Source organism: Ranitomeya variabilis, chromosome 2 (genome assembly GCF_051348905.1).
Source record: "Ranitomeya variabilis isolate aRanVar5 chromosome 2, aRanVar5.hap1, whole genome shotgun sequence".
NCBI classification, from domain to species: domain Eukaryota; kingdom Metazoa; phylum Chordata; class Amphibia; order Anura; family Dendrobatidae; genus Ranitomeya; species Ranitomeya variabilis.
The window spans coordinates 1,110,964,890-1,110,978,154 of record NC_135233.1 but is presented as its reverse complement, the minus strand read 5'-3'; the positions used below and the strand labels follow the sequence as shown (position 1 = coordinate 1,110,978,154).

Sequence of the window (13,265 nt, the reverse complement as noted above, 5' to 3'; positions counted from 1 at the left end):
AATGTAACGACATCCATGAAATGATGATTGCTGTATATGGTGATGATGCACCTTCCTACTACCAAATAAAGTTTTGTGCCAAGCAGTTTCAATGGGGTAGGGAATCAATTAACAATGACCCCAAGTTCAGGGCAACCTGTTGAAGCATCTTCGCGGGAAATGTGCCTTAAGGTGAAGGACATGATTTTGGAAGAACGTCGTCAAAGTTATCGCTCATGAATTAGGCATTGCAGTTGGCACGGTTTCCATTATCATTCATTCTGCACAACACAACTGATGGTCCCAACCCCATTTATAAGGCAATAAATCCCACTTATTACACCTGACCGGGCACACCTGTGAAGTGAAAACCATTCCCGGTGACTACCTCTGGAAGCTCATCAAGAGAATGCCAAGAGTGCGCAAAGCAGTCATCAAAGCAAAAGGTGGCTACTTTGAAGAACCTAGAATATAAGACATAATTTCAGTTGTTTCACACTTTTTTGTTAAGTATATAATTCCACATGTGATAATTCATAGTTTGATGCCTTCAGTGTGAATGTACAACGTTCATAGTCATGAAAATACAGAAAAATCTTTAAATGAGAAGGTGTGTCCAAACTTTTGGTCTGTATTGTATATATGGCAGGTGCCACGTCAGTGTCTGGCAGCAGTATATATGGTGGGTGCCACGTCAGTGTCTGGCAGCAGTATATATGGCAGGTGCCACGTCAGTGTCTGGCGGCAGTATACACTCACCGGCCACTTTATTAGGTACACCATGCTAGTAACGGGTTGGACCCCCTTTTGCCTTCAGAACTGCCTCAATTCTTCGTGGCATAGATTCAACAAGGTGCTGGAAGCATTCCTCAGAGATTTTGGTCCATATTGACATGATGGCATCACACAGTTGCCGCAGATTTGTCGGCTGCACATCCCAAAGATGCTCCATACAAGGCAGGATGGATCCATGCTTTCATGTTGTTTACGCCAAATTCTGACCCTACCATCCGAATGTCGCAGCAGAAATCGAGACTCATCAGACCAAGCAACGTTTTTCCAATCTTCTACTGTCCAATTTCGATGAGCTTGTACAAATTGTAGCCTCAGTTTCCTGTTCTTAGCTGAAAGGAGTGGTACCCGGTGTGGTCTTCTGCTGCTGTAGCCCATCTGCCTCAAAGTTCGACGCACTGTGCGTTCAGAGATGCTCTTAGGCCTACCTTGGTTGTAATGGGTGGCGATTTGAGTCACTGTTGCCTTTCTATCAGCTCGAACCAGTCTGCCCATTCTCCTCTGACCTCTGGCATCAACAAGGCATTTCCGCCCACAGAACTGCCGCTCACTGGATTTTTTTTCTTTTTCGGACCATTCTCTGTAAACCCTAGAGATGGTTGTGCGTGAAAATCCCAGTAGATCAGCAGTTTCTGAAATACTCAGACCAGCCCTTCTGGCACCAACAACCATGCCACGTTCAAAGGCACTCAAATCACCTTTCTTCCCCATACTGATGCTCGGTGTGAACTGCAGGAGATTGTCTTGACCATGTCTACATGCCTAAATGCACTGAGTTGCCGCCATGTGATTGGCTGATTAGAAATTAAGTGTTAACAAGAAGTTGGACAGGTGTACCTAATAAAGTGGCCGGTGAGTGTATATGGCGGGTGCCACGTCTGTGTCTGGCGGCAGTATATATGGCGGGTGCCACGTCAGTGACAGCATTATATATGGCGGGTGCCACGTCTGTGTCTGGCGGCAGTATATATGGCGGGTGCCACGTCAGTGACAGCATTATATATGGCGGGTGCCACGTCAGTGTCTGGCGGCAGTATATATGGCGGGTGCCACGTCCGTGTCTGGCGGCAGTATATATGGCAGGTGCCACGTCAGTGTCTGGCAGCAGTATATATGGTGGGTGCCACGTCAGTGTCTGGCAGCAGTATATATGGCAGGTGCCACGTCAGTGTCTGGCGGCAGTATATATGGCGGTTGCCACGTCAGTGACAGCATTATATATGGCGGGTGCCACGTCAGTGTCTGGCGGCAGTATATATGGTGGGTGCCACGTCAGTGTCTGGCGGCAGTATATATGGCAGGTGCCACATCAGTGTCTGGCGGCAATATATATATCAGGTGCCACGTCAGTGACAGCAGTATATATGGCGGTTGCCACGTCAGTGTCTGGCGGCATTATATATGGCGGGTGCCACGTCAGTGTCTGGCAGCAGTATATATGGCAGGTGCCACGTCAGTGTCTGGCGGCAATATATATATCAGGTGCCACGTCAGTGACAGCAGTATATATGGTGGGTGCCACGTCAGTGTCTGGCGGCAGCTGCAGGGTGACGCGTTCCTTGGACCTTGGCTTTATACGGCGGTGATCTGTGAGTCCGCGGGGCTTTGTGAGGTCACAGTGAGACTACATTCCACCCCGCTGTGCTGAGGTCAAAGCTGGAGCTGCCACCGAGCCTCGACTGTGGACCCTCCCGATCATCTGTGCGACCATCACAGGAGACACAATCCTCCAGTCTGATGGACCCGACCTGCGAGTTCCTCCACAGAAAGGTGATGGATTGGGACTTCATGGAATTAACCCCTTCACCCCTGGGCCATTTTCCTTTTTGTTTTTCACTCCCCTCCTTCCCAGAGCCATAACTTTATTTTTTCCTCAATATGGCCGTGTGAGGGCTTATGTTTTGCAGGATGAGTTGCACTTTTGAACGACACCGTTGATTTTTCCATATACTGTACTGGAAAATGGGAAAAAAATACAAGTGAAATAGCAAAAAAGTGCAGTTCCACAATTGGCTTTTTTGCTAGGTTCACTAGATGCTAAAACTGACCTGCCATTGTGATTCTCCAGGTCAGTACGAGTTCACAGACACCAAACATGTCTACGTTCTTTTTTATCTAAGTGGTGAAAAAAAATCCGAAATTTGTAAGGAAAATAAATTCACTTATGTCGCCATTGTCCAATACCCGTGGCGTCTCCATTTTTCGTGATCTGGAGCCGGGTGAGGGCTTATTTTTTGTGCCCTGAGCTGACACTTTTATTAACCCCTTCCCAACATGCGCCGTACATATACTGCTCTGCGGGAGATGCGTTCCTGCAAACAGCAGAACTAGTACGGCGCATTGATCGCGTGGCCTTACGCTAAGCCTATACCTGTGTGTGACAGCTGACACCCAGCACCGATCGTGGGCATGTAACCCCTCGCATAGAGAAGCATCGCACAGGGAGGGGGCTCCCTGGGTGCTTCCATCTGAACAATGCAATGCAATCGCAATGTCCTGATTGTCTCCTTGGAGACCCCCGGCACCAAGATGGCCGCGGGGTCCTTCCGGGTTCTGCAGGGAGGTGGCTTGTGAGTGCCTGCTGGGAGCAGGACCTGAGACGTCTCCTTCCCTGCCCGCCAGATCCTGATCTGATGCTCCGCAGTGTATAGTGCATTATAGAGTGATGTCCCATCCTGGGACAATGTAATAAATAAATATTGTTCCAATAAATAGATTTATGTAAATAAAAAAACAAACAATAACAGTACACATATTTGGTATCACCATGTCTGCAACAACCCGCTCTATAAAACTGTCCCACTAGTTAACCCCTTCAGTGAGCACTGTGAAAAAAGCGGCAAAAAATGCTTTATCATCATACGTCCGAGCAAAAAGTGGAATAACACGAGATCAAAAAGACGGATATAACCATGGTACCGCTGAAAACGTCATCTTGTCCCGCAAAAAACGAGCCGCCATACAGCATCATCAGCAAAAAAAAATAAGAAAGTTATAGTCCTCAGAATAAAGCGATGCCAAAATAATTATTTCAATAAAATAGTTTTTGTGTAAAAGCGCCAAAACATAAAAAAAGATAAAAATGATGTATCGCTGTAATCGTACTGACCCGAAGAATAAAACTGCTTTATCCATTTTACCAAACGCGGAACGGTATAAAAAAAAAAACACAATTCAGGAATTGCTGGTTTTTGTTCATTGTCTCCCAAAAATTGGAATAAAAAGCGATCAAAAAATGTCACGTGCCCGAAAATGTTACCAATAAAAACGTCAACTTGACCCACAAAAACAAGACCTCACATGACTCTGTGGACCAAAATATGGAAAAATTATAGCTCTCAAAATGTGGAAACGCAAAACTATTTTTTGTAATAAAAAGTGTCTTTTAGTGTGTGACGGCTGCCAATCAAAAAAACCAAAACGGCGCTCCTTCCCTTCCGAGCCCGGCTGTGCGCCCTAACAGTAGATTTCCCCCACTTATGGGGTATCGGCGTACTCAGGAGAAATTACACAACAAATTGTATGGACCATTTTCTCCTGATACTCTTGTAAAAGTAAAAAAAAATAAGTCTAAAGGAAATTTTTTGTCAAAGAAAAGTAAAATGTTAATTTTTTCCTTCCACATTGGTTTAGTTCCTGTGAAGCACCTGAAAGGTTAAACTTCTTGAATGTGGTTTTGAGCACCTTCAGGGGTGGTTTTTAGAATGGTGTCAGTTTTGGGTATTTTCTGTCATATAGACCCCTCAGTCACTTCAAATGTGAGGTGGTCCCTAAAAAAAAATGGTTTGTAAATTTTGTTGGAAAAATGAGAAATCGCTGGTCAAGCAAACTGCTGTGAGCTGTTATTAATAGTCTGGGAACCTTTTGGGATATTGGCCCCTCTCCCAGAATAGTAGCATCAACCGCCTCTGCTGGTCAGGAAAACTATTGAGGAGCCCAGGCCATTTTTTTTCAATCATTTATTTAATACATGATGTACACAGCGAGAGCTGAATACAACTCATTGTCACCTGGTTGCGCTAATCTCAGGGAGACCAGGAGCCAATGATGAGAGCTGCCTTCAGCCGCCGGCGCCTGGGAATAGCGCGAACTGTACTGCTTATCCCAGGTGCCAGTATGTATCACACTGATGACACACGGATATCATCCGATATCTTCCTCAGATAGTGTCTGTCCAAGAAAAAATTGCAGCATGTCCGCATTGCAGCAATTATCATATCACACTCTGCCATGAGTCACTGGAAAACATCGGACCCACTCTGATGACATCTGACTGCAATGACACAATGGAGAAGACAGAGACATTTATTTTCTCCATCTTCTCATCCGAGAGAATCGGACCATACTATGATCACACCCTGCTCAAGCTCTGACCAGTGTGTGGTTTGCATAATTAATCCGATTTTATCAGATGACAAGAAATACGCTTGTCTGCACCGGGCCTTATCCATATTTCTAAGCCCACCACCGCCACTCTCAGCGGCTCCTCGGCAGACCCCAGCTAGCCTTGCTTCTCCATTTCCCACAGCTGCCTCTCCTCATATCCGCGCCTCCATTCCCCGGCATTACACAAGGTGAGGAAGGGCTTCTCCCATCTTCCATTCTTCTGTTACGTCAGTGGTAGAAGCTTCTATAGATTGATATTACCGCCACATTTCCTCCAATAGGGAGAAAACACCGAAGGCTCGATCCCAGCGGCTCAAGACAGAGGAGCTCAGAAAATGAAGCAACACGGCAAAAGGATGAATGGCCCGAAGGTTGTCATCACTGTGATGAGGGCCACATTTCTGCAGGAACATCTTCTCCAACGTCTGGAGGAACATATCACCAGATCAGCCCAGAAGATGACGGAAACGGGAGCTCGGATCCCAAAACATTCAATCGCTGCCCCCAAACTCAGCAGGTGAGAGGAAAGTAGCAACTGAGAAGGGATGGGACCTGCACGAACTGATAGCTATGAGAGATGTCCTCCGTCTAACCCTGCCACTGCCAATGGTGGCCAATAAAGGAGTGTGGCGGTGTCATCTATCTCCTCACGCAATGTCTCCACTCCAGCTCTTGAGCTTTCGGTCTGATCGGAGTAGCGTTGCCCTGCGGTGCAGTATATTCCTAGGCAGTGGTATGAGCTCATTGACCCCAGTGCAGAATCTCCAACAGGGCCCCCAATTATCACAGCTCTTAAATAATCTTTGTCCATATGGGCCAATGGGAACGTTTGGCCCCCTATGCTCCAGGACCAAGGTGCAACTGCATCACAATCCCACCATTGTGATACCCCTATTGTGCGAATACCTGGAAATTGCACCACAGAATGTTACCCAAAGGCTAAGTTGCTCTATTTTCTCACAATAAGCCACCGAAAAACTGTCACCCCATGGCGGGTGGGTAAAGGAAAATGTCCACGGACATGGCAGTCATCCATACAAATCTGCAGTCTATCCTCAAAATCCACCCGTCCTCAGTCACCCACCACACGTCTCTGCCCCCTCTATTCCGTCCTCCAGACTCCTCTTTCACTTTCTAGACAATGCTGTCATCCTTTAGTCCTCCCGTCATCCTCCAGACTCCTCTTTACCTGCTTTTAGACTCCACTGTTCCTTCCACCAGATTCTTCTATTCCCCTCCTGACTCCTCTTTTATCCCATAACAGACTTTTCTGTTCCTCTCCAAAGAGACTACTCTACTTCATACTCCTCTTCCCTTCTCTAGAATCCTCCGTCATCCTCCAGACCCTTCTCTCTCCACCAGCTTTCTCTGTTCCCCTGAAAATTCATTTGTTCCCTTTGACTTCTTAGTCCCCTCCTCCAAATTCATCTGTCCACCTCTCCATGCACCTCTTTCCTCCTCCAGACGTCTGTCATCCTGCAAACTGCTCCGCTACTGTCAGATTCCTTTTCCCTCTTCTAGAATAATTTGAAATCCTTCAGATGCCCCTTCCCCCCTCCAGACTTCTTTGTTTTCCTCCAGACTTCTGTTCCTCTCCATACTCCTGTGTCCCCTCACGTTTTTCCCCTCCTACAGCCTCCTCTCTCCCCTACCCCATAATCTTCTGTCCCATAATCTTCACTCCTATGACACCTCCTCCAATATTTATTTTTCCACCTCCATAATCCTGTCCTTTTCTTTCAAGCTACTCTGTCCCCCTCCAGACCACTGTCCTACCACAGAAGAGACTCATCTTTCCCCTCCTCTAGACTCTCCTGTCCTCCTGTAGAATTCTCTGTGCCCCTGTAGACTCCTCTGACCCTTATTCCAGATTTCTTTGTCCTCCTCAATACTCCTCAGTCCCTCTCCAGTCTTCTGTGTTCTCTTCCTCTGTCATCCTTTCAGGCTCTTCTGTTCTCTTCTAATTCCCACTTTCCCCTTCCAAACAACTCTGTCATCCTTTAATAATACTGTTTCCCTCCAAACTTATACATTCCCCTTCTCATTTCTGCCCCTCCAGATTCCTCTGTCCCCTACTCCAGACTTCTTTGTTCCCCTATGGACTCTTTTGTCACCTCTTCCAGACTCATCTGTGCGCTCCTCCTGATTCTTCTATCTGTCCTCTATTTCAGACTTCTCTGTCCCCTTGCAAACTCTTCTGCTCATTCCTACAAGACTCATTTGTCCTCTTTCAAAGTTCTCTGTTTCCCTTAACATTCCTGTCCCATCCTCCAAATCCATCCGGACTCGTTTGTCCCTTCCTCCAGATGCCTCTTTCCTCCTCCATATGCTTTTATCCTCCTCTAGACCCGTCTGCGATCCCCCTGAACCCTCTGCCTCTCCTCCAGATTCTTTTCCGGCATCAAGACTCATCAGTCATTCTCTTACAGATGCATTTGTCATCCTCCAGACCATTTTTTCCCCTCTATACTCTTCGGTCCTGTCCTCCAGATTCTTCTGTTCTCCTCCTAGACCTCAGACCTCCTCCCAGCCCACCACCATCGCTTCAGACTGTTCAGTCCCCATTTTGTCCTCACTTTCCTATGTGTGACCTCACTATTAGCCCTGTTAGTAGTTGAATTTTTGTTTTCCATCCTTACAGACCTCCTCATGTGACCACTGTTACAGATTGTGAGACTTTCCTTGAGGCCAAAAAACCTTGTATATCTGAACTTAACCCGATATCATCTCCATTACTTAAAGACTGTGATCAGAAAGTGAGGAAGCACCAAAAGAGGTGCAGGAAGAGCCATCAACACTGGGAAAACTGCATCTTTGAACTGGAAACATTGCTGTCAAGAGACCAGGGATCAGTGGAGCCCCTGAAACCAAAACTCCAGAAAGCATCAGAAATTATCATCATCTGTGAAAGGCCCACCTTCCTGAATGAGTATTATCTCCAAAAACTGGAGGAACACATCAAAGAAGTCGCCGAGAGGAAGAAAACCACAATTATTCCAGCTATGGCCAACTGCACTGGCCCATGGACAACCTCAAGAAGTCCAGCATAATGTGACCTCCAGGGAATAGTCATTATTTAGATTATGTCTCCTGTGGCCTCTTGTCACAGGTTGTTCAGATCTGGCATTTTTATCTACTTTATATGGAGGTGACATGGTGGGACGATGTTGACCATTGTCGATCTTTGAAGAACACTCACCAATAGTGCAAATAAAGGACTGTAAAGTAAATATGTTTCAGTACAATATTCGGGGCCTAATGGGTTAATTATGTAAATGCCTCGAGTAAATGGAGCATAAACTGCCCCCAGCAAATTCCTCATCCCTGTTATACAACTCGCTGCCACCATCAACTATGAGTTCTGGGGATTCCTGACACACTCTGATCTCCAGAAGGCACAGGGTTAATACCTGGTCAGAGGGACCACAGATACTTTACAGTGCAAGCAGCAAGCTAATAAAAATTCACAACTTACAATAACTAAAGGAAAAAACTAAGATGGAGTATCATAGAGAAAAAAATAAAATCCTTACAGACATCTCCAGAAAAGTGAGAAAAGAGCTTGCAATCTAGCAAGTTACGTTCACATGATCCCGTATGCAGCTGACTCCTCCTTTGGAAACAGGTAATTAAGGAAACTCCTAATGGCTAGAAGATGTGAGCCCAACCATAGCTTCAATGTACAAGAATGTGGAGAAGGAAGGGCAGATTTACAACTGGTAGAGATAAGATTCCCAGCTTAAAAAGAAAACGTAAAATCCCTTTATCTACTTTATAGAAATTATGAATTGAGGCTTTATGAAATGCACCGATATAATGGATAGGAAAGTCATATTTTTGGAAACGTGATGAAATGGCGAACGCAAAGCATAGTTTATCGTCACTGGGCAATGACTAGCGTGCCGCCAAATGGATATCGGCTGGATAGATGCCAATATCTGTGTCATGTAACCTTTGTATGAACAGATAAAATTGTGATAAGAAAGATGGCGGTGATATCTCCCACCGTGGACCTCCAGGGGTGAAGATCGTCTTAAAAAATTATGAAATTCCCAATTTTTATCATAAGACATCCTAAATCTCTCCAGGAAAACACATTACTGTGTAGGATTGATCCACGTTTTTACCGGAGTTCTTCCCTCCATAAATCTGAGCCATTTCTGTGACAACAGGTTTAGCAAGCTTTTTTGTTATCTTTTTTATGTTATGTAATTGTACATATCATATTGTTTTGTTCCCAAGTTGTACCATCCTGTAATTTTTTTTTATAAATACTGCCTATCTTTCTGGATTAAATATAAAATTGAATAACTTCGTTCCTCTTGCTCTGTAAACCGCACCCTGAAGCCATACACTGCCTGTAACGGGTGTCCAATTAGCTTGTATAAGCAATTGGTGGTGGCAGCTAGTTGTTGGCTTTTGTTATTGCGGAGCTGGTAGTGAGCGCACGGGGGGATATACATAGTGATTTGTGAAAGTATTCACCCCCTTGATTTTTTACCTAATTTGTTACATTAAAAACCTGTTTTAAAATATTTTTGTAATGTGATTTGTGTGTGATGCATCAGCACTAAATACTCTAAGTTGGTGAAGGGAAATGGGAAAAATATCAGCATAAATTACATTTATGGGATAAAATAACTAAAAATTGGCATGTGCATAAGAAGCCCCCAAAAATTCCTGGGGCAAGCAATTTCCTTCATAAGTCCAAGGCTTAGTGACAGGACGTCCCCCTGTGTGTAATCTAAGTGTCACATGTCCATCAGTATATACACTTTACCTTTTACTGAAAGGCCAAAGAGGCAACAATACCATTAACAAGAGGCACCAATAACCAAACACCATGAAGACCAAGGAGATCTCCAAACAACACCATGAAGAGCAAGGAGATCTCCAAACACCACCATGAATACCAAGGAGATCTCAAAACACCACCATAAAGACCAAAGTGATCTCCAAACAACACCATGAAGAGCAAGGAGATCTCCAAACAATACCATGAAGAGCAAGGAGATCTCCAAACACCACCATGAATACCAAGGAGATCTCAAAACACCACCATAAAGACCAAAGTGATCTCCAAACAACACCATGAAGAGCAAGGAGATCTCCAAACAACACCATGAAGAGCAAGGAGATCTCCAAACACCACCATGAATACCAAGGAGATCTCAAAACACCACCATAAAGACCAAAGTGATCTCCAAACAACACCATGAAGAGCAAGGAGATCTCCAAACAAGTCAGGAGTACAAATCAAGGTTAGGTTATAAAAAATATCCAATCTCTGATGATCCCTGGAACACCATCAAATCCATTATCATCAAATGGAAAGAACATGGTACCACAACAAACCTGCCAAGAGAGAGCGCCCACCAAAACTCTCAGCCCGGGAAACAAGGGCATTAATCAGAGAGGCAGCCTAGAGACCCAGGGTAACCCTGAAGGAACTGCAGAGTTCCCAAGCACAGAATGGAGTATCAGTCCATACGACCACAAAAAGTCATACACTCTACAGAGGTGGCCTTTATGGAAGTTAGCCTTTACTTACACGCAAAAATTGTAGGGCTTGTTTTGATTCCGGTAAAAGACATGGAGGAGACTCCCCAAATGTATGGAGGAAGATGCTGTGGTCAGAGGAGACCAAAATTGAACTTTCTGGCCACCAAGGTAAACGCTATATCTGGTGCCAAACCAACACAGCTCATAACCCCAAGAACACCATCCTCACAGTGAAACATGGTGGTGACAGTACTAACTGTACTGTACAAATCAGGACTAAGAAGAAAAGGAGGGTTTGTTAAAACATTGGTTACAGGAAGTAGAACCCATCAAAGGGACTTTGGAATACCACACTGTCATTCCATGTAGTGAAACAAATAAAAACAAGGATTTTTTAATTCAGCAAAGACAGTGAAGTCCATGAAGTGATTGAAAGTGGCACAAGACTGGCAATGAATGACAGAACTGGTTATGTGACCTGTGAATATGATCGGCACGGTAAACAAAAATCAGATATAACTTGGGTGGAGCCAAACCAAATAACAGCTGGATATACTGGCACAAGGAAACGGCCATTGTTATAAGAGATTGTGGGCAATCACATATCACCCACTGGTAGGGACAAATTGATGATAAAAGCTCCGTGTAAAGACTGTTCACTGTGTAAGACTAGTTCATTCTGTTTAATTTTACAGCTTCATAATTTAACCACTGTACCTTTTCAGAAACTTGAAAAAGGACATAACAATACATTTTTTTACATGTATATTTAAAAAGGTGTTAAAAATATTGATTCTTTTAATTTAGTATTTAACATTTGATTAGGATGAGACTGAATTTAGAAAATCACGCGTCAATATATGATCCCGGAGATCCCGACCTGAATGCCGGAACAAATGCTACAAACAACACAAGTAACACATATGCATTTTTTTATACATCTATAACATATCGTTTTTCCAAAATTGTTGATTCAAATTTAGTATTTGACTCCTCAAAAAAAAACAAAAAACAAGCAGTGTTGTGACATCATAAATTAAAGCCTGTACAATTCTGGACAAAACGGCGCCTCTCCCATCTCTTTATCTTAAAGTGAAATGTCAGCAGGATTGTGCTCAGTGACTACAGACAGTGTCAGGTCGGTGCCGTTATACTGATTACACTGATACCTGTAATAAGGATTGTGCTCAGTGACTACAGACAGTGTCAGGTCGGTGCCGTTATACTGATTACACTGATACCTGTGATCAGGATTGTGCTCAGTGACTTCAGACAGTGTCAGGTCAGAGCCGTTATACTGATTACACTGATACCTGTGATCAGGATTGTGCTCAGTGACTACAGACAGTGTCAGGTCGGTGCCGTTATACTGATTACACTGATACCTGTGATCAGGACTGTGCTCAGTGACTACAGACAGTGTCAGGTCGGTGCCGTTATACTGATTACACTGATACCTATGATCAGGATTGTGATCAGTGACTACACAGTGTCAGGTCGGTGCCTTTGTATTGATTACACTGATACCTGTGATCAGGATTGTGCTCAGTGACTACAGTGTCAGGTCAGAGCCGTTATACTGATTACACTGATACCTGTGATCAGGATTGTGCTCAGTGACTACAGACAGTGTCAGGTCGGTGCCGTTATACTGATTACACTGATACCTGTGATCAGGATTGTGCTCAGTGACTACAGACAGTGTCAGGTCGGTGCCGTTATACTGATTACACTGATACCTGTGATCAGGATTGTGCTCAGTGACTACAGACAGTGTCAGGTCGGTGCAGTGATACTGATTACACTGATACCTGTGATCAGGATTGTGCTCAGTGACTACAGGCAGTGTCAGGTCGGCGCCGTTATACTGATTACACTGATACCTGTGATCAGGATTGTGCTCAGTGACTACAGACAGTGTCAGGTCGGTGCCGTTATACTGATTACACTGATACCTGTGATCAGTATTGTGCTCAGTGACTACAGACAGTGTCAGTTCGGTGCCGTTATACTGACTACACTGATACCTGTGATCAGGATTGTGCTCAGTGACTACAGACAGTGTCAGTTCGGTGCCGTTATACTGATTACACTGATACCTGTGATCAGGATTGTGCTCAGTGACTACAGACAGTGTCAGTTCGGTGCCGTTATACTGACTACACTGATACCTGTGATCAGGATTGTGCTCAGTGACTACAGACAGTGTCAGGTCGGTGCCGTTATACTGATTACACTGCTACCTGTGATCAGGATTGTGCTCAGTGACTACAGACAGTGTCAGGTCGGTGCCGTTATACTGATTACACTGATACCTGTGATCAGGATTGTGCTCAGTGACTACAGACAGTGTCAGGTCGGTGCCGTTATACTGATTACACTGATACCTGTGATCAGGATTGTGCTCAGTGACTACAGACAGTGTCAGGTCGGTGCCGTTATACTGATTACACTGATACCTGTGATCAGGATTGTGCTCAGTGACTACACACAGTGTCAGGTCGGTGCCGTTATACTGATTACACTGATACCTGTGATCAGGATTGTGCTCAGTGACTACAGACAGTGTCAGGTCGGTGCTGTTATACTGATTACACTGATACCTG

The 13,265-nt window shown here is 44.7% G+C and overlaps 1 protein-coding gene across 1 annotated transcript; it reads left to right on the top strand.

The window, feature by feature from the left end:
* The first annotated feature begins 2,384 nt into the window (after nt 1-2,384).
* LOC143810257 (uncharacterized) lies at nt 2,385-8,387 on the top strand. The gene is made up of 3 exons (XM_077293125.1): nt 2,385-2,541; nt 5,439-5,674; nt 7,799-8,387. Exons 1-3 carry the CDS (start codon nt 2,509-2,511, stop codon nt 8,205-8,207), a joined length of 678 nt encoding a protein of 225 aa, XP_077149240.1. The 5' UTR covers nt 2,385-2,508; the 3' UTR covers nt 8,208-8,387.
* The last annotated feature ends 4,878 nt before the right edge of the window (nt 8,388-13,265 follow it).

Coding starts and splice junctions, on each gene's coding strand:
- LOC143810257 (XM_077293125.1), top strand. CDS start 2,509: ATGGACCCGACCTGCGAGTTCCTCCACAGAAAG. Junction 2,542..5,438: donor GCGAGTTCCTCCACAGAAAG/GTGATGGATTGG, acceptor TTCCTCCAATAG/GGAGAAAACACCGAAGGCTC. Junction 5,675..7,798: donor GCTGCCCCCAAACTCAGCAG/GTGAGAGGAAAG, acceptor CCATCCTTACAG/ACCTCCTCATGTGACCACTG.